General features: G+C 39.9%; 1 protein-coding gene across 2 annotated transcripts in view; it reads left to right on the plus strand.

The window, feature by feature from the left end:
• Positions 1-713: 713 nt before the first annotated feature.
• Positions 714-22,502, plus strand: part of FAM221A (family with sequence similarity 221 member A) — a 31,567-nt gene continuing 9,778 nt past the window's right edge. Inside the window, exons 1-5 of one of the 2 annotated variants that reach the window (XM_023732335.1) lie at positions 714-847; positions 6,695-6,868; positions 13,022-13,212; positions 15,556-15,762; positions 18,881-19,249. In XM_023732335.1, the coding sequence (XP_023588103.1) occupies positions 783-847; positions 6,695-6,868; positions 13,022-13,212; positions 15,556-15,762; positions 18,881-19,023 (780 nt within the window). In that variant the 5' untranslated portion in view covers positions 714-782 and the 3' untranslated portion in view covers positions 19,024-19,249. Of the gene's footprint in view, positions 848-6,694; positions 6,869-13,021; positions 13,213-15,555; positions 15,763-18,880; positions 19,250-22,502 lie in introns of those variants that run through there. The other variant, XM_004377455.2, reaches the window with a different exon arrangement.

Here is a 22,502-nt window from a genome sequence, read left to right on the forward strand (position 1 = left end):
ATGTCGGTGATTATGGGGACCAACCAAACCAAACCAAACCCGTTACCATGAGCCGATTCTGACTCATAGCGACCCAAAAGGACAGAGTAGAACTGCCCCATGGGGTTTCCAAAGAGCGGCTGGTGGTTTCGAACTGCCAACCTTTTGGTTAACAGCCATAGCTCTTAATCACTGGGCCACCAGGGCTCCAGAGATTATGGGTAGGTGGGCCTCAAACCAGAAATTTTGCAAAGCCATTTATATTTCGAGAGATGGATTACGCGAAAAGCTTGCGCAAAGAAAGAAGCCATTTCTTGTTAAGTCCCTTACACGCAACGCATTGCACTCGTCATTACTTCACAAGGGAATGTGCCAGCTCAGTGAAAGTGAGAGGCGACAGGCACAACGCTTGTAAACGGCTGCAAAAGGCGTGCTCTCCGTGTTCCGTGGGGATATGCTTGGAGAGAAGGGGTTTCTAGTACCCCCGCGTGGGCGGTCTTCGGCCTGGCCAATCCCGAGGCAGGTGCGGAAGGGGGCGCGACGTCGGTGGGAGTAGGCGCGGCCCGGGTGGGAGGGGACGAGGCCTGGGATGGAGTAGGCTTGGCCCTATCGGGAGCGGAGCGGTCTCGGACGCAGTAGGCGTGGCCCAGGCGCGAGGGGGCGCGGTCTCGGGTGGAGTGGGCGTGGCCTGGGCTTTGACGGGGGCCGGGCGGGGGGCCGGGTTCTGGCTCCTCCAGCTTCTTCTCTCGCGCAGGGCGGGCTTGAGGCGCGCGACGCGGACGCCTTTCCCTTAGCTGCGGGCCATGGAGCGGCTGACATTGCCTCCTGGTGGTGCGGCGGCCGTGGACGAGTACCTGGAGTACCGGAGGTGAGTCGGCGGCGGCAGTTCTGGGCCTGCATCTCGCGCCCCGGCGTCTCCGCTGGGCGAAGAGGACCGAGGCTGCCCCGCCTCGCCCTGGTGTTCTGTCCGCCTCGCCGGAGAAGGGCTGGTGGAGCGGGCAGGGGGCCAGGCGGGCGAGCGCGGCCCGAAATCCGTTTCCAGGTTGTCGGGCGAGGCTTAGATTGATGTTGAGTTTGGTGTTTCTCTAATTACATATTGTAGTGACATGCGCTTTTCAGTACTGTAGGCCGTTTTGAAAAGGGCCTTTTCCGAGACCATTTCAGAGGTCTGATCTCCTTCTCAAGAGAGATTATTAACTCTAAATTTATGTAAAGGTATAATTGTTGCTTCTAAATGGCCGTAGAGGAGTTGCACATTGACTACTGGGGACCTATACAAGTTAGCGAACATAAAGGTTGCGTAACTTGTGTTAGTAAGTAGTGAACTTCCAAACGTGCTCCCAACCACCGAGGTGATGGTTTTAGGAGAAAGACACCGACTGGTGTAGTTTCAGTGGCTCTGGGAAGACTTCTCTCCCGAAACAGGAAAGGCAGCGGCCCCTTTAGCAGCTTTGGGAGCGATTCTTTGCTCTAAACCTGAGCCCTGCCAAAGGCCCATGAACCTGCGGCAACGTGTTCTTAGGTCTCACGAGAAAGGTCTTCGAAAGTTGGGAAAATGGACAGATAGGAATTGGAGACGGGCAGGGAGGAGGATGCAGGGCAGAAAGCGGGAGGCCTTGTGTACTGGTGGGAAGCGAGATACAGCCTCATCTAGGAAATCTCAGCAAGTGACTGCTAGGCTTAACGTTGGTCTCCCCAAATCACCCAGGGGGTTTCGGGACAGACACGTTTCCCAGCTGACTGCACTCCCTCTCACTGCTCCACTCCTGTGGTTTTGGGAGGCTCTTAGAACTGCCTGGTTTGGAAAAGTGAGGCCTGAGGATGAGGAGCTTAATGGATCAGTTTCTATACCTGGTTCAGCTGGGTCCAGGTAATGCTGGGAGTCCTGGCAGCTTCCACCCAGCCCTCAGCCTGGGCAGAACTGGTCCTTTAGCTTCCAGATCTTTCCCTGGAAGCAAGTTGCTGGGCCCTGATGGTGACTGATAATTTAGGTATTTAGATATGTGAATGTGTGGGCCTCCACTTGTAGTCTCTTGCCTGGCCCAGAAAATATTACGAGAGGGCCTGGTAGGAAATGATTTTTGCAAGCATAAATAACCTGGAACACTTCTCTTTAAAAGTCTGGAAGTGAGGTGGGGCCAAGATGGCGGAGTAGACAGACGCTTCCTGTGGTCCCTCTTACAACAAAGACCTGAAAAAACAAGTGAATTGATTATATACGACAATCTAGGAGCCCTGAACATCAAAGGCAAAGTTGAGGAATTGGACTGAGCAGCCGGGGGAGGGAGAGACGATTTGGAAGCAGCGAGGAGTTTCCAGACCTGACCTGGTGGGAGCCGGCACCCTTCAAGCCGAATCAGCTGGTATGCGCCGTGAGGCAAGCAGTGGTGCTTGGGAGGTGTTTTCCACATTTGGAGATACCCAGAGGCAGAGTCTACTCTGGCCTCCAGAACTAGTGAAGAGCGGCGCTCAATCGGCAAAAGATAAGTACATGTGTCTAACCTACCACCCGGACCAAAAAACACCCCCTTTAGGAAAAATCTCTCTCCCATTTACCTGCCCCACCCTCGCTCTGCCATGGTCCCAGGCCAGCTTCAGCAACTGCTGTGTCCCCTGGGCTGGAAGTAGGACCCGTCATGCACCCTGAGCCATTTTCCCGATCTTGGAGAGTGAACAAATTAACAAACAGAAGAAATAATCTGCCAGCTCCCCTAAGCCAAGAACTCAGGGTAGGCACAGCTCCTTTGCCTGGTTACAGGCATAAGGGGTCCCCAGACTTTGAATGCTTTTCACCTCTGCGTAGACCTGTGTGGGCCCATTTCAACAGCGTAGGCCCTTATGAGCACAGTACAACAGGGTATATACCTGAAGCCTAACTTCACTGTATCAGCTGTATGGTGGAGTGGTATGTTCATGACATTTGACACTGCTCTGCCCATTAAGCAGGGTCTTCACCTACCCACATCAGGAGCCTGAGGACTGGTGGCTCCACCCACGCCACCTAGCTACCTGTGACGGGTCCAAGAATAATTGGTGCCTCCCAGTCCTTACAGCCAACAGCATTGGGTGCCCATAGTCTGGCTGCAAAACCAACGCACCTGCACGCTCTAGGGAACAGGGACACATTTTCCTCCCAGACACTCAGGGGCAGTTGTCAGTCCCCTGCCTTGCTCATGCATGACTCCCTACTGCAGCCAGATACCTGTGCCTACACCAATCACCCATGTCTGTCTAGGACTGTAGGTGAGAGCCTGCACCACACACTTGGTAACCAACTACCCGGACACCTGAGCTGAATCCATACAAGAGAAGTAAACGGACTTCTGGGCTCACATACCTAGTAACAGATCTAACCACCTGGTGACAGGATGTTAGAGCTTCAAAGGTGCCAGTAATGAATCAGACTAGCTCGCATGAACAGCCTATTTGGGAATATCAAAACAAAACAACACAAGAAGCTAGGACACAGTAAGCAAACATAAAATAAATTATAATAACTTATTGATGGCTCGGAGACAACAGTCAATATCAAATCACATAAAGAGGCAGACTATGATTGATGGCTTCAGCAAGCTCCCAAAACAAAGAATCAAGAAAATCTTCTGGAGAAAGAGAACTTCTTGGAATTACCGTAGGTAGAATACAAAAGATTAATATACAGAACTCTTTACAGGCAAAATGCATAATAAGCCAAGGAACACAGACAAAGCAATATAGGAACTTAAGATTAGAGAAGAGCATAATGACAAATTTAACAGGCTGCAAGAATTCATAGAGAGACAGCAATCAGAAATCCAGAAGATTAACAATAAAATTTCAGAATTAGACACCTCAGTAGAAAGTCATGGGAGCAGAATTGAGGCAATGGAAGTCAGAATTAGTGAGACTGAAGATAAAACACTTGACACCAACCTATTTGAGGAAAAATCACATAAAATAATTTAAAAAAAATGAAGAAACCCTAAGAATTATGTGGGACTCTATCAAGAGGAGTAACCTATGAGTGATTGGAAGACCAGAATGGGGAGGGCGTGGAATAATAGAAAATACAGAGAGATTTGTTGGCAGAAAACTTCCCCGATATCGGGAAAGATGAGAAGACATTTATCCAAGATGCTCATCAAACCCCACATAAGGTAGATCCCAAAAGAAAGTCACCAAGACATATTATAATCAGACTTGCCAAAACCAAAGATAAAGAGAGAATTTTAAGAGCGGCTAGGGATAAACAAAAAGTCATCTACAAAGGAGAGTCAATAAGACTAAGCTCGAATTATTCAGCAGAAGCCATGCAGGCAAGAAGGCAATGGGATGACATATATAAAGCCTTGAAGGAAAAAAATTGCCAGCCAAGAATTATATGTCCAGCAAAACTGTTTCTCAAATATAAAGGCGAAATTAGGGCATTTCCAGATAAACAGAAGTTTAGGAAATTTGCAAAAACCAAACCAGAATTACAAGAAATACTAAAGGGAGTCCTCTGGTTAGAAAACCAATAACATCAGATAACAACCCACGACTAGAACACAGGACAGAGCAACCAGATATCAACCCAGATAGAGAAGTCACAAAAATAAATCAAAGCTAAAACATTGTAAATAGGGAAACGGAGACGTCAATATGAAAAAGATGACAACATTAAAACAAAAAAGAGGGACTAAAAAATGTAGTCATAGATCTTTCATATGGAGAGGAAGTCAAGGCAATATAAAGAAATAAAAGACTGGTATAAACTTAGAAAAATAGGGGTAAATATTAAGGTAACTACAAAGGAAACTAACAATCCTAAACATCAAAATAAAAAACAAGAAAAACAGAAAGACTCAGCAAATACAAAACCAACAACAATGAAACAGATGAAAAGAAAATAAATGACTCAGCACAGAAAATTAGGTGGAACAAAGAAACTGGCAACAACACAAAAAAAAGGCATCAAAATGATAGCACTAAACTCATACCTATCAATAATTATTACTGTCTACAAGAGACATACCTTAGACTTAAAGACACAAACAAACTAAAACTCAAAGGATGGAAAAAAAATATATCAAGGAAACAACAATCAAAAAGGACAAAGAGTGGCAATATTAATCGCTGACAAAACAGACTTTAAAGTAAAATCCACCACAAAGGATAAGGAAAGACACTATATAATGATTAAGGGGTCAGTATACCAGGAGGACATAACCATAATAAATATTTACGCACCCAATGACAGGGCTCCAAAATGCATAAAACAAACTCTAACAGCATTGAAAAGAGAGATAGACAGCTCCGCAGTAATAGTAGGAGACTTCAGTAGACTACTGTCAGTGAAGGACAGAACATCCAGAAAGAAGCTCAATAAAGACACGGAAGATCTAGATGCTATAATCAACCAACTTGATCTCATAGACATATACTGAACACTCCACCAAGCAGCAGCCAAGTATACTTTCTTTTCCAATGCACATGGAACATTCTCCAGAATAGAGCACGTATTAGGCCATAAAGCAAGCCTTAACAGAATCCAAAGCATTGAAGTATTACAAAGCATCTTTTCTGACCATAAAACCATAAAAGTAGAAGTCAATAACAGAAAAAGCAAGGAAAAAGAAACACATGGAAACTGAATAACACCTTGCTCAAAAACTACTGGGTTATAGAAGAAATTAGGATGGAATGAAGAAATTCACAGAATCAAATGAGAATGAAAACATATCCTACCAAAACCTTTTGGACACAGCAGAAACAGTGCTCAGAGGTCAATTTATAGTAATAAATGCACACATCCAAAAAGAAGAAAGGGCCCAAACCAAAACATTAATCCTACAACGCGAACAAGTAGAAAGAGCAGCAAAAGAAGCCCTCGGGTGCCAGAAGAAAGGAAATAATAAGAATTAGAGCAGAATTAAATGAAATAGAAAATAGAAAAACAATTGAAAGAGTTAACAAGACCAAAAGGTCGTTCTTTGAAAAGATCAACAAAATTGATAAATCATTGGCCAAACTGACAAAAGAAGAACAGGAGAGGAAGCAAATAACCCAAATAAGAAATAAAATGGGCAATATCATAACAGACCCAACTGAAATTAAAAGAATCATAAAAGTCCAGAAGTGAGGGGGTGTTCGGATTGGGATTGGGTCTGTGCAGACTCAGGGATGTGTTTAGGTCTAAATTAGTTTAAACTCCTGGCCCCAGGGTTTGGGGTTAGATACAGGGTTGCTATGAATTGGAATCAACTTGAAGGCAACAGTTTTTTTTTTTTTTTTTTTTTAATGGGCATTAGTTGTGTTGGCTAATGCATTAATATTTTTTGTTCTATTTTTGTTGTTGTAATTTTTTAAAGAAAGAAAATGTTAGAACTTTTGGCAGTTTATGTTCTAGCCTTTAAAGAGAACAATGAGCATATGTGCTTCAGAATCAAAGGAGAAATTGAGATGAATACCTGATAATTATTGACCATATTCCATCAGTAAACACAGTTATCAGTAAAGTCAGATGTTATGAATTCACTGACTTTCTTATTTACAATCTTCTTTTATATGCTAATCAATAGTTTTATTACCTTGTTTGTAATTTGGCTATTCGCATGTGCCTAAAGTAAAAGATGAACTTCAAAGGAGCCTTTCCATTGACTCTACGAGGGTAGTTTAATTTTAGAGTTTAGTGTTTTTAACCTGGAAAATAAATACTCAAGTCTTAAGAGAAGTACTTTTGTTGTTGTTGTTGTAGAATTGTTGGTGAGGATGATGGAGGGAAACTTTTTACCCCTGAAGAATATGAAGAGTACAAAAGAAAAGTTCTACCTATGCGCTTACAGAACCGATTGTATGTGAGCTGGCGATCACCCACTGGAATAGACTGTAAACTTGTGGGCCCAGAGACTCTGTGTTTTTGTACACATAGGTAAGATATTTTATTGCTAAGTTTCTTATGGTTAGAAATATAAAACCATACCAGAGCATATCTTCTTTTTATAAATAGCACTACTTGTGATGACTAAGAAGCTTAAAAAAAAAAAGCCTTTATATAGTATACTGGAGCCCTGGTGGTGCAGTGGTTAAGAGCTCAGGGTAATAACCAAAAGGTCAGCAGTTCAAATCCACCAGCCACTCCTTGGAAACCCTGTGGGGCAGTTCTACTTTGTCCTATTGGGTCGCTATGAGTTGGAATCGACTCGATGGCAGCGGGTTTTTTTATAGTATACTAGAAACTATCCAAAGGTTTTTTTACCTATAATTTAAACATTCTGTCATATCATATTAAAATGCATCGTAGAGTCCATTGCCTTAAACAACTCTTCTCTTGCTATTGCTAAAAAAGACATTGGTGTCCCTATGGCTTTGCCAGGGGTCTTTCACTTGGACCAGAGAACAGAATCTACCTCACCTCGATTGTACAAGGTAAAGGCTAGATTGGCCGGCTGTGGAACTGCTTTAAGAGTTGCTCGAGTTGACCCATACTGATCATATGTTCCACCACCCATCTGTCATTTTGTCCTACTCTGGTGGCTTGTGTGTTGCCATCGTGCTGGAAGCTATGCCTCTGCTATTTGAAATACCATCAAGTTCACTCATGGTGGACAGGTTTCAGCTGAACTTTCAGACTATGACAGACTAGGAGGAAAGCCGTGGTCATTTGCTTACAAAAATTAGCCAATGAAAACCCTAGGATCACAGCAGAATATTGTCCAATATAGTACTGGAAGATGAGCCTTCTGGGTTGGATGGCACTCAGAATACACAGTGGCTGCAACAAACTCAAGCATACCAATGATCGTGAAGATGGCACAGGACCAGGCAGCATTTTGTTCTGTTATACGTGGCCATGAGTCACAGCCAACTCAACAGCAACTAAAAGTCATGTTCCCTTTGCCATCGAGTTGATTCTGACTCACAGCAACCCTGTGGGACAGAGTAGAACTGCCCCGTTGGGTTTCCAAGGCTGTAATCTTTATGGAAGCAGACTGTCACATCTTTCTCCCACGGAGTGGCTGGTGAGTTCGAACTGCTGACCTTTCGGTTAGCAGCTGAGCATTTAACAACTGTGCCACCAGGGCTCCTTAAAAAATCATGTTACTCATCTACAAATAGAAGTATTTCTTCCCCAAATTTACTAATCTCCCTTTATGCTTGAAGAAACTGCTGTGTTGGTACCTTTCTTTAAACAAAAATAGGTGTATGCTGTTTTTTATTGCAAGTGGTCATGTTCCAAGAAAAGCACATTGAGGAAAGGAAATACATAAGGCTCTAGTCATTGGTGTGTGTTTCCTGTACCTGAGGTTGGCATTTTGCTGTATGCTCTCCTTTGAATTTCATGCCACAGGTCATAGTTGTAAAACTCAAAATGACCAACCTGCTTCACAGAAAAATCACTGAATCTATTATGTATTTTCAAGTAGCAGCTTTAACTTTTGTTCTAAAGAAACTATTAAAGGGGAACAGCCCCATTATCATGGCAGTTTCCGGAGTTCTTTCTCAAGACTGTTTGTATAGTTGCTATTTACAAACTTGCAGTTTGCCAGAGGTTGTTAGGCAGTTGCTAGGATGTGTAATGTTTTATATAGATCGACTTTAATCTTAGTTAGCAACTCCAACTAAAAACACCGTGGAGGAATGGAGGGTGGAGGAATGGATGGTGAGGGATGTGTTGATATTTTTTGGAATTGAAGAGGAGTTTGGTAAATTTGTGATTTACTCTTGCACAAATTTAGTGCCGGTCCCTTTATCTGTGTATATTGGTACAGGATACAATAAACCCTCAAAATTGATCCAGCCCAACTTCAATGGAAAATTTTTTCTTTAGTATTGGTCATGCAGTGAGACTTCTGTCCAAACTGTATTTTCCCCTAACATATACATGGTTATTAAGGAAAACTGGGAATAAATAAAAATGTAGAAAGAAGACTCACCACCAAAGCCAGCTGCTGTTAATGTTTTTTTTTTTTACTGTATTCATGTAATTTCTTCACATAGTTTATTTAGTTGTTAATTATGTGTATGCATATAACATATTAAGCCATTTTTTAAATGACAGAATGACATGAACATGTTGCCATATTGTTTTATAGTAATCACAAAATCTAGGAAAATTTCAAGTCATCAAAAATGAAATGGAACACATAAAGATTGATATTCTAGGCGTCATGGATTGAATTGTGTCCCGCCAAAATATCTGTCAACTTGGCTAGGTCATGATTCCCAGCATTGTATGATTGTCTACCATTTTGTCATCTGATGTGATTTCCTATGTGTTATAAATCCTATCACTATGACGTTAATGAGATGGATTAGCAACAGTTATACTGATGAGGTCTACAAGATTAGATAGTGTCTTAAGCCAGTCTCTTTTGAGATATAAAAGAGAGAAGAGAACAGAGAGACAGGGGGACCTCATACACCAAGAAGGCAGTGCCGGAACAGAACGTGTCCTTTGGACCTGAGGTTCCTGTGCTGAGATGCTTCCAGACCAAGGGAAGATTGGTGACAAGGACCTTCCTCCAGAGCTGACAGAGAGAGAAAGCCGTCCCCTGGAGCTGGTGCCCTGAGTTTGGACTTCTAGCCTACTGGACTGTGAGAGAATAAACTTCTCTTTGTAAAAGCCATCTACTTGTGTTATAGCAGCACTAGATGACTAAGTCACTAGGCATTAGTGAGTTGAAATGGATTGGTATTGGCCATTTTGAATCTGACAATCATAAGATCTGCTATGCTGGGAATGACAGGTTGAGGAGGAATGGCGTTACATTCATTGTCAAAAAGAACATTTCAACATAAGTACAGCACTGTCACTGATAGGATAATATCCATATGCCTACAAGGAAGACCAGTTAATACGACCATCATTCAATTTACGCACCAACCACTAATGCCAAAGATGAAGAAATTGAAGATTTTTACCAATTTCTGCAGTCCGAAATTGATCAAACACGCAATCAAGATGCATTGATTACTACTGGTGATAGGAATGTGAAAGTTGGAAACAAAGAAGAGGGATCGGTAGTTGGAAAATATGGCCTTGGTGATAGAAATGACCCTGGAGATTGCATGACAGAATTTTGCAAGACCAGTGACTTATTCAATGCAAGTATCTTTTTACAACAACATAAATGGCAACTATACAAGTGGACCTCGCCAGATGGAATACATAGAAATCAAATCAACTACATCTGTGGAAGGAGACGATGGAGAAGCTCAATATCATCAATCAGAACAAGGCCAGGGGCTGACTGTGGAATAGACCATCAATTGCTCATATGCAAGTTCAAGTTGAAGCTGAAGAAAATTAAAACTAGTCCACAGAGCCAAAGTATGACCTTGAGTATATCCCACCTGAATTTAGAGTCCATCTCAAGAATAGATTTGATGCATTGAACACTAATCACCAAAGACTAAATGAGTTGTAGGATGACATCAAGGACATCATACATGAAGAATGCAAACGGTTATTAAAAAGACAGGAAAGAAGGAAAAGCCCAAAATGGATGTCAGAAGAGACTCTGAAACTTGCTCTTGAATATCGAGTAGCTAAAGCAAATGGAAGAAAGAATGAAGTAAAAAAGCTGAAGTTAAGGGCAGCTCTAGAAGACAAAATAAAGTACTAAAATGAAATGTGCAAAGACCTAGAGTTAGAAAACCAAAAGGGAAGAACATGCTCAGCATTTTTCAAGCTGAAAGAACTGAAGAAATAATTCATGCCTCTAGTTGCAATACTGAAGGATTCTATGGGTAAAATATTGAATGATGCAGGAAGTATCAAAAGAAGATGGAAGGAATACACAGAGTCACTGCACCAAAAAAATTGATTGATGTTCAGCCACCTCAGGATGTAGCATATGATCAAGAACCAATGGTATTGAAGGAAGAAGTCCAAGCTGCACTAAAGACATTGATGAAAAACAAGGCTCCAGGAATCGACAGAATACCAACTGAGATGTTTCAACAAATGGATGCAGTGCTGGAAGCACTAACTCATATATGCCAAGACATTTGGAAGACAGCTGTCTGGCCAACCAACTGGAAGAGATCCGTATTTGTGCCCATTCCAAAGAAAGGTGATCCAGCAGAATGTGGAAATTATCTAACAATATCATTAATATAACACGCAAGTAAAATTTTGCTGAATTCAATTCAAAAACTGTTGCAGCAGTCGAAAGAGAGCTGCCGGAAATTCAAGCTGAATTCAGAAGAGGATGTGAAACAAGGGATATTGTTGCTGATGTCAGATGGATCTTGGCTGAAAGCAGAGAATACTAGAAAGATACATACCTGTGTTTTATTGATTATGATTTATTATATTTTACAGTTCTGTAAGAGATTTTATTTAAGAACGGATTTCATTGCTAAAGAGTTTGAAAACTATTTCCAGTAATTTACTTATCTAGTCCCTTATTAAGGATCCCCGGTGGCGGAGTGGTTAAGTGCTTGGCTGGTAACTCAAAGGTTGGCAGTTTGAATCCACCAGCCACTCTGTGGGAGAAAGATGTGACAGTCTGCTTCTGTAAAGATTTACAGCATTGGAAACCCTATGGGGCAGTTCTGCTCTGTCCTGTAGGGTCGCTGTGAGTCAGAATTAACTCGACAGCAACAGGTGTTTTGGTTTGGTTTAGTGCAAGAAAAGGAGTTCTGGTGGCACAGTGGTTAACGCGGTCAGCTGCTAATCAGAAGGTCAGCAAACTCACCAGCCACTCTTTGGGAGAAAGATGTGGCAGTCTGCTTTTGTAAAGATTTATAGCCTTGGACACCCTATGCGGCATTGTACTCTGTCCTGTAGGGTCACTATGAGTTGGAATCAACTTGATGGCAGTGGGTTTGGGTTTTGGGGTTTATTCCCTTATTAGCATTTTCTTTTTATGTGAATATTTTTGCTATTTTAAGTATTGTTGCTAATATTATCTTTATGGACAAAGCTCTTTCAACACATAGAATTATTTCCTTAAGTTATATTCCAAAAAAGTCAACTTTCTGGTTAAAGGATGAGTCTTTTTAAGTTTCTTAAAACGTTATTAAATGTGTTTACTTTGCCAGCATTGTGAATTACATGAAGTTTAAAAAAACCGTTGTTGTTTTTGCTAAGTAAAAATTGTATCTTATTGTAAATTTAACTTGCATTTCTTAGATTAATATGAGAATAGTAAATTCAGTTTTATTTTACTGAGTGTCATATTATGAGAAGAAAGTGAGTGAACTATTAAAAACATTAAAGTGTTTTAACAGGGAGCTTTGGCTTTAAAAAAGTTGATAATTTATTTTGAGGAGTTAAAAATTAAATTACATAAAAAATATATTAATACATTTATTGAGCTTATTTCAATTTTAAATAATGAACCTATGCAAATAAATTTTAGTTATACACTTTGATAAAAAGAATTTCTGTAAAGAACCTTTTTCATACTCTTGAATTGTACTTCCGTTTTAAAGACTCCAGTGTTAAGTATTTTAAGTAGTGTTAAATAGTGTTATTTTCCCGCAGAGCTGACAATTCGGTTAGTAGCCGAGCGCTTAACCACTGTGCCACCAGGGCTCCTTATACTGCATGTAGGGGAGTTTATTTTCACATTACTAGGTGGTGCAAAGGAGCCCTGGTGGTGCAATGGTTAAGTCCTGGGCTGCTGACCGAAAGATCAGCAGTTTGAACCCACCAGCTGCTCCGCTGGAGAAAGATGTGGCAGTCTGCTTTCATAAAGATTTACAGCCTTGGAAACCCTATGGACAGTTCTACTCCGTCCTGTAGGGTCTCTATGAGTCGGAATCAACTTGATGGTCAGGGGTAGGTAGTGCAAACTGTTAATGCGCTAAGTCCACCCAGAGGTATCTCAGAAGAAAGCCTGGCAATTTACTTCCAAAAAATCAGCCATTGAATACCCTATAGAGCACAGTACTACTCTGACACACATGTAGTCACTATGAGTAGAGTTAACTCAATGGTAACCAGTAAACAAGAACGAGAAAAAAAAATGATATTTGCATTTGAGAACTCATATTTACATTTAACAAAAAAGAAATTGTAATTTTTGGCACTACCCGCATTGTGTTTTTTCTTCCCTTTTATTTTTTTTAGGTATAAACAACATAAAACTGACTTTGAAATGATGCCACAGCAGCGCCCCATCAGTCTGCCTTGCCGAGTGACTGGCTGCCAGTGCAAGGCTTACCTGTACGTCCCTTTGAATGGCACACAGCCCATTCGCTGCAGATGCGAGCACTTTGCTGATCAGCACGGTGCTGCGCCTGGCTTTACATGCTCTGCATGTGAGTTACATTGTTATAAACACACAGTACAGTGTTCTTATTTCTTTAATATTTGCCATGTCTTTGTACCTTTGATTCAGTAATAGAGTCAGTATTAAATAACTAAGAAAAATTCAATGGATAGATGTTGTAAAATTTTATTTTTGTCGAAAAACACATAGAGTTATTTGTATACTTTTTATTTATAATGGCTCAATGGTTAAGCACTCTGCTGCCAGCTGCTCCGTGGGAGAAAAGACCTGGCTATCTGCTCCTGTAAAGATTACAGCCTAGGAAACCGCAGGGGTAGTTCTACTCTGTCTCATAGGATCACTATGAGTTGGAATTGACTCAACAGCACACACCAACAACAATCTCATATAATTCAAATAGTTGAAGTAATAGTAACGGATTTTAAAGAATCACTGGATCTGATTGAACTTTTTGAATATTGGGAGTTTAATCAACTAAATTCTATTTATGTGGTTCTTAAAAAGCATTCTATAAATAAAAAAAATTTATAATTTGCTGGTAGATTATTTTATTATGGCCTAAAACATAGGCAAACCAATTATAATACAATAAATTTTTTGAACCAATTTTTAAAAAATGTTATTGTGGTAAAATATATTGAACAAAAAATTTGCCATTTTAACCATTTTTAAGTGTACAATTTAGTGTCATTGATTACATTCACCATGTTGTGCAACCATTAACACTGTCTAGTTCCAAAACTTTATCACCCCAAAGAGAAACACAGTACCCCTTAAGCAGTAACTCCCCACTCTTTCCTCCTCCCAGCACCTGATAACGACTAATAAACTTTGGTTTGTATGCATTTACTTACTCTAGATACTTCATACAAGTGGGATCATACAATATTTGTCCTTTCGTGTCTGACTTATTTTACTTAGCATGATATTTTCAAGAGTCATTAATTTTGTAGCATATATCAGTACTTCTTTCCTTTTTTTTCCTGAATAATATTCCATTGCATACTTTCTGTCTCTGTGGGTTTGCCTTCCGTTATGGCTCTTATGGGGAGCTGATCCATAGGGAGGTTTCCAGGTTGTCTCTTCTGGTCCTGGCCACTGGGCTATCCTTGCCACACTTGCTTCTAACTCTGTATTTGAGGAGAGGGCTTACATTTCCAGGGAGGCTCTTCAGTGGTTAACCCAACTGCTTTTAGTCCTAGTTGGTTTTTCTAATACATAGGTATATTTTCTGTTACATAGCCCCCTTACTACTTTGCAGCTTTCAGAAGTGACAGCAGTAGCTATGAGTGAGTTGGCTGGAATTAAGAGTTACAGAGAATAGAGCACCAGGGACTCTTCCAGTGGCTTTGGCCAGGCCAAGAGTCTTCAGGGAAGACAACTCTGTACCTGTATTTTATTTTTTAAATAAAAAAAAAAATACTTATTTTGCTGTTGTTGAGAATATACATAGCAAAACATACACCAATTCAATAGTCTCTACATGTACAATTTAGTGACACATGCTCACCCTCCTTTTCTGAGTTGTTCCTCCCTCATTAGCATAAACTCACTGCCCCCTAAGGTTCCTATCTAATCTTTTGAGTTGCTATTGTCAGTTTGATCCCATATAGATAGTTCTTAAAAGAGCATAATGCTCAAGGCAGGCCTTTTTTATGACTTAAGCTAAACTATTGTTTGGTTTTAAGATGACTTTAGGGGATATTTTGGTTTAAGGTTTAAAGATTATCTCAGGGCAGTAGTTTCAAGAGCTCATCACCACTATGGCTCCAGAAAGTCTAGAGTTCATGAGAATTTGAAATTCTGTCCTGTGTTTTCCCTCTTTTGATCAGGATTCTTCTATGGCATCTTTGGTCAAAGTGTTCAGTAATGGTAGCCAGGCACCATCCAGTTCTGGTCTCATGACAAAGGAGGTAGTTATTCATGGGGGCAATTACCCACACATTCCATATCCTCCTATTCCTGACTCTCCTTCTTTGTCTGTTGCTCCAGGTGAATAGAGACCAATTGTTGTGCCTTGGATAGTCGACTGTAAGCTTTTAAGGCCCCAGGCACTGCACAGTGAACTAGGCTGTAGAATAGAAGCACTAAACACGTTATTAGGCCAGTTAACAGGGAATGTCCCATGAAACCATGACCCTAAACCTCCAAACCAAGGAATCAAATCTCATGAAGTATTTGGTTGTACATAAGCAGCCTCAGCACCTACTCTTTTTTTTTTTCGCTGTTGCAAATACATCTATCACACAACCTTTGCCAATTCAACTTTTTACCTGTGTACAACTTATTGACAGCAGTTACAATAATTGGCTGTGCAATACCCTTAATCAATGCAACACTCAAGATTAACTTACTTTACATCTTGATTCAGGTTCCAAGTGTTCAGGTTTTCATAGCTGCTTCACTTGTGCTTGTGGTCAGCCTGCATATACCCATGAAACAGTAGTGGAAACTAAGGAAGAAAGACTGGCTCAGGGAAAACCAGTAGGACAGGATGTTCCCTATGCAGCAATGGGAGGATTAACTGGCTTCAGCTCACTGGCCGAAGGCTACATGCGATTAGATGACAGCGGAATTGGTAAGTAACAATACGTGAAATGTGAGCTTGTTATATTGTCTTTGTGTGCTAACAATTGTGAAGCCTTGAATTCGTTTAGCACTTTATATTCTTGATGTTTTTTTCAAAAGACATTCTCTGATTTGATTTTTATTTTTTAAAGTCTTTATTGACATTATACAATACATTGTCATTGTAGAAAATTTTAGTAACACAAGGGAAAAGATGACTCTTAGAACAACACTTCTGCTTAAATCCCAACCCACAATCCCTCTGTTTGTAATAGCTAAATAATATTTCTTTTATTTGATATGACACAATTTACCTATTATCCTATTGTATGCAATTTTTGCTATGACATAACCGTATAATTTTGGAAACATACAGTGATACAGTCATGACTATAGTCATGTGTTTATATGTATGTGTGTGTGTACGCATGTAATCACAACCATACATATATAATATGTTGTAAAATGTGGGGATGACATCTGACCTCTAACTTCACCAGGGGGAAGGAGAAGTAAGATCAACAGCCCAAGGCTGATTCCTCTGAGGTGGGGTCAGACGTGCCTTCTCTCTCCACCATCTTTACCATTTCTGACACCATTTGTCCCTCCCACAGCACTCTCTACTTTTCGCTTGGGTTTGATAATTCATTGCAGTGGCCACACAGAACTCACAGACAATACTCACAATTATGGGGTTTATTAGGGAAATAACAGGTTACAGTTTAGGTTCAGGAATGCTCAGGACACAGTTCTTCCATCAGGACAGCCTCTTTTCAACTGTGCCCAGAGGCATGAGTCTCTCTGGCCCCTTGGCCTCTGCCCTGTAAAACTCTTTTAGTTCTGCAGATCAGTACCCAGACACACCCCGCTCTGCCAGTAAGCCTCAGCCTGAAGGTGCTCAGCTCTAGCTCTGTGGGCCAGGAAGCCCACTGTGCCATCTCCCCTGCTGCCATTTCTCTGCCACTGCTTCTTGCTGTCTTCAGTGTTATAGCTCTCTCTCCCTCTCAGTCTCCTAGTTCCAGGAGCTTCTCAGCACAGGGATCCCAGATCCAAAGGACACACTCTGCTTTGACCCTTCTTCCTTAGTGGTGGTGAGATCCTCCTTCTGCTCTGGAATTGGCCCTCTTTTTAAGCTAGCTGGATAGCAAAACTGACCAATCCCCTTGGTGGGTCACAATTACCTTATTTGCACAGTCCCACCCAATCACTCACCACCCAAGATCCTGGTGAGAAAGGTCATATAAAAGTGAACCATCACACCGAATATGTGCACACAAGTATGTGTGCCTGCACGTGCATATGCAAATACACATCTATTTGTATACATATAAGTTTGAAGTAATAAAGGGAAATGTTTCATAGGATATATCCCAAACTATTGAAATTAGTTGGATCCTTCTGAGTGTTGAGTGGGATTTGGGAGAGGAATATGTTCCCTGTCTACTTTAAATACTTCTGTGTTTTTTTTTTTTTTTTAACAGTAAGCATGTATTACTTTTATTTTTTTCATTAAAGACTATATAAATATAAATGAATATTTTCCTGTTGTAAAAGATTCAAATGATATAGATAAAGTGCAAGGCCCCCTTGACCACTTCTCCCTACTCCAGATTCTTCCTGGAGGGTAATTTTCTATCATCGGTTGATGTGCATTTTTCTTTTTAACATAAATTCTTACAGTTTACTTTTTTTTTTTTTTTTTTAATTTAGAAAAGTTTTGAAGACCTGTTATGTTAGGATGGAGCCCTGGTGGTGCAATGGTTAAGAGCTCGGCTGCTAACAAAAGGTTGGCAATTTGAATCCACCAGCCGCTCCTTGGAATTGCCTTGACAGCACTGGCTTTGGTGTAGGTTGGTTATGTTAGGACACAGAAACCTACCTTATATTTTTAAACTGTTGCATAGAATTCTACACATAGACATGTCAGTTTTTCTAATCATTGCCTTGTTCACGGCATTTAGGTTGTTTCAGTTGTTTTTGCTATTACAAACATTTCCTGCCAAGAAAATCCTTGAATTTGCCTCCTTATATATTTGTATGAATTTGACTCTAAGAGAGATACAGGATTGTTGGGTTGAAGTGTGTGAACATTTAAAATTTTAATACATTTTGCCAAATTGCCCTCCAAAAATGCTGTACTTATTTATATTTCCTTTAGCACTATTATTTTAGCTTGTGTTTTCTCACATTTATGCTAATCCTTGATATTATTAAACTTAATTTTTTTGCCAATCTAATGTGTGAAAAATGTTACCTTATCATTGTTTGTTTCAGTTTGATCTTCCTGGTTACTGGTGAAATGAGGTTTTTTTTTTTTTTTCTTATTTATTGGCTGTTTTACTTTCTGTAAATTGCCTGTTCATATTTTTTGCTCATTTTTCTTTTTTTATTGATTTATAAAAAGTCTTTCACATATTCTGTATGCTAATTGTTTGTTATTTATTTTACAGATCTTTTCTGCTAATCTGTCATTTCTCTTTATGTATATATATGTATATATTCATTTTTTAAAATTTGGAGTCAGGCTTTTCCTATTCCAATTTTATAAATATATTCTTCTTCATTTTATTCTAATGCTTAAAATTTTCTGATTTTGTGTTTAAATTTTTCATCTATCTGAAGTTTTTTGTGACAGTGTGAAGTAGATATGTCTAACTTCAGTTTTTGTCCAAGTCGATGGCCAATTGTCCAGCCAGCATTCTTTTCCAAATAATTTGAAACTTCCCCTTTATCATATTCTGTCATACTCTCTATTCTATGCCATTGGCCTATTTGTCTACCCTGTGCTAATATTACATGGTTTTAATTATTTTAGCTTCATAGTTGGTTTCGATATTTGGTATGGTAAATTCTTCTTCTTTGTGTTCCTTTCAAGATTGTCTTGATGTTTTTGTGCATTTTCTCTTCTAGGTAATTTGACAACTAGTCTGTTAAACTCCCTAAACAAATCCTTTTGTGATTCTCATGGCTGCATGATTGCCCAATTAACAGTGGCAAAAACTAATGATGATGTTATGATCACAGCTTCGTACTACCAGGTGTTGTCCCAACCACTTTATATATATTACCTCATTTAATCCTCACAACTCTGTGAGTTAGTTCCTATTATTATTGTTCTCATTTTACAGATGAAGAAATTCAGTGGAGAGAAGTAAAGCAACTTTGTTATTCAGCGAGTACACAGTATGGTTCGGTTCAACCCAGAGGTTGTTCTGGGCTCCTTAATCTGTCTCATTGTTGCTATTTCTGTGCAACTACCACATTGTTTTAATTACTATATCTTTATAATAAATAAATTAATTAATATTGATGAATTTATTTTATTACTTCTCGCCTACTGTTCCCTTTTAATTCTTTCCAGAACTTTGACATCATTTTGTGAATTTACAAAACATTCTGTTATTTTAATTGAGATCACATTGAATGTATATATTAATCTAGTAAGAATCGATATTTTAAAATATTAACTCTGTTCATTTATTTGTCTTGTTGTTGTTAGGTGCCATCAAGTTGATTCTGACTTATAGAGACCCTATGCACAACAGAACGAAACACTGCCTGGTGCTGTGCCATCCTCACAGTTATTATACTTGAGCCCATTGTTGCAGCCACTGTGTCAAACCACCTCATTGAGGTTCTGTTTTTTTGCTGATACTCTACTTTACCCAGCGTGATGTCCTTCTCCAGGGACTGGTCCCTCCTGATAACATTTCCAAAATAACATGAGATGAAGTTTTGCCATCCTCGCTTCTAAGGGGCATTCTGGCTGTACTTCTTCCGAGACAGATTTGTTCGTTCTTCTGGCAGTTCACGGTATATTCAATATTCTTTACCAACACCGTAATTCAAAGACATCAATTCTCCTTCAGTCTTCCTTATTCATTATCCAGCTTTCACATGCATATGAGGTGATTGAAAATACCATCGTTTGTGTCAGGCACACCTTAGTCCTCAAAGTGACATCTTTGCTTTTTAATGCTTTAAAGAGGTCTTTTGCAGGAGATTTGCCCAGTGCAATATGTCGTTTGACTTCTTGACTGCTGCTTTCATGGGGGTTGATTGTGGATCCAAGTAAAATGAAATCCTTGACAACTTCAGTATTTTCTCTGTTTACCATGATGTTGCGTATTGGTCCAGTTGTGAGGATTTTTGTTTTCTTTATATTGGAGTGTAATGCATACTGAAGGCTGTAATCTTTGATCTTCATCAGTAAGTGCTTCAAGTCCTCTTAGCTTTTGTGTCATCTGCATATCTCACGTTGTTAATGAGTCTTCCTCCAATCCTGATGCCGCATTCTTTTTCATATAGTACAGCTTCTCAGATCATTTGCTCAGCATGCAGATTGAATAAGTATGATGAAAGGATACAACTCTGATGCACACCTTTCCTGATTTTAAATCAGGTATTATCCCCTTGTTCTATTTGAACTGTTGCCTCTTGGCCTATGTACAGGTTCCTCATGAGCACAATTTAGTGTTCTGGAATTCCCATTCTTCCCAGTGTTATCCATAAGTTGTTATGATCCACAAAGTTGAATGCCTTTGCATGGTCAGTAAAACACAGGTAAACATCATTCTGGTATTCTCTGCTTTTAGCCAAGATCTGTCTGACATCAGCAGTGATATTCCACATCTTCTTCTGAATGCAGCTCGAATTTCTGGCAGTTCCCTTTCAATGTACTGCTGCAACCATTTTTGAATTATCTTCAGCAAAATTTTACTTGCATGTGATGTTAATGATATTGTTTGATAATTTATGCATTCTGTTGGATCACCTTTCTTTGGAATGGGCACAAATATAGATCTCTTCCAGTTGGTTGGCCAGGTAGCTGTCTTCCGAATTTCTTGGCATACATGAGTGAGCACTTCCAGCGTTGCATCCATTTGTTGAAATATCTCAGTTGATATTCTGTCAATTTCTGGAGCCTTGTTTTTCACCAGTGTCTTCAATGCAGCTTGGACTTCTTCCTTCAATACCATCAGTTCTTGATTATATTCTACCTCCTGAAATGGCTGAACGTCGACCAATTCTTTTTGGTACAGTGACTCTGTGTATTCCTTCCATCTTCTTTTGATGCTTCCGGTGTTGTTCAATGTTTTGCCCATAGAATCCTTCAGTACTGCAACTTGAGGCTTGAATTTTTTCTTCAGTTCTTTCAGCTTGAAAAATGCCGGGCGTATTCTTCCCTTTTGGTTTCCTAACTCCAGGTCTTTCTTTGCACATTTCATTATAATACTTTATTTTGTCTTCTTGAGCTGCCCTTTGAAATCTTCTGTTCAGTTCTTTTACTTCATCATTTCTTCCATTCACTTTAGCTACTCAGCATTCCAGAGCAAGCTTCAGAGTCTCTTCTAACATCCATTTTGGTCTTTTCTTCCTTTCCTGTCTTTTTAATGACCTTTTGCTTTTTTCATGTATGATGTCCTTGATGTCATCTCACAACTCATCTAGTCTTTGATTTGTGCTCAATGCATCAAATCTATTCTTGAGATGGTTTCAAATGCAGGTGGGATATATTCAAAGTTGTACTTTGGCTCTTGTGGACTTGTTTTAATTTTCTTCAGCTTCAACTTGAACTTGCATATGAGCAATTGATCGTCTGTTCCACAGTTGGCCCCTGGCCTTGTTCTTGTTATTTGTCTTAGGATATACTTTTATTTGTTAATCTCAAGTAGAAAATATTAAACATTTTACACAAAACAAGATTGATTGTGATTAGAATACGTAGTTCATGAAATTTTTTCAAAAAATAGTTTGAACTACATTGTTTAATAGCGCATACAGAATTTGAAAGAAATTCTATACTATATTTATCTGCTGTTTTATCTGGTTGATTTTGAAAAATTTGGTGGTCCCAGAAAACATCTTTATTCTTCTCCGCTGCTCTGTTTGAAGGTACTTTTTGTTCCAGCTAGCAGCATGTCCTAGGTATGAGAAATGAAAATAGCCCAAAAGAATATCTTAAATTAAAATATTGCAGGGGGCAGGGGAGAAGCCATTTTTAGAGTTTGGTACTTTTTCCATGCTGTCTTTGCTCTGCTGTCACTGAACTTTCCCTGAAGACCCTGGAACTATATAACTAATAAGACAAGAAGAATGGAAAGATTGTCTTTAGTAAAGTAGGGAAAGAACTATTGAAAAAAGGGAGTTGAGTAAACCTTGGTACACTTGGGAATTGATCTAGAAATTTATTGATTAATTCAAGCCCTTTGAAAAGTCATTGTATACCCAGAGGGGTCCTGGAACCCTAGTCTGAAGACCAATGGAATAAAGAAGATACTTCTTCTGCTCATAACAATTAGGCCATTAGGCTTGCTGTTCTGTGGCAGAAGACAGAGTAAAGCATAAGGAAAGAAAACCCTCTCCCTTCTGTCCCCTGAGGTGAGGTGAAGAACATTGAGAGTGAGGAGATGAGTCAAAGATGTATGTGTCCTGATTTCAGGTGTAGGAGAGCCTAGGGCAGAGGGACTTCTGTCCCATTAGTCTTGTAGAACCCTGAAAAGAGATGAGGTGTTGCTGGGATTTAGTTCCTTTATGATGCGGAAGGAATCTGTAATTTCCAACTTCTAAGGAGCACTTTGAAGCCCTGGTGGCGCAGTGGTGAAGAGCTTAGCTGCTAACCAAAAAGTTGGCAGTTCAAATCCACCAGCCACTTCTTGGAAACCGTATGGGGCAATTCTACTCTGTCCTGTAGGGTAGCAATGAGTTGGAATTGACTTGATGGCAATGCGTTTTTTTTTTTTTTTTGTT

Source organism: Trichechus manatus, unplaced genomic scaffold (assembly GCF_000243295.1).
Source record: "Trichechus manatus latirostris isolate Lorelei unplaced genomic scaffold, TriManLat1.0 scaffold00050, whole genome shotgun sequence".
Lineage (NCBI taxonomy): Eukaryota > Metazoa > Chordata > Mammalia > Sirenia > Trichechidae > Trichechus > Trichechus manatus.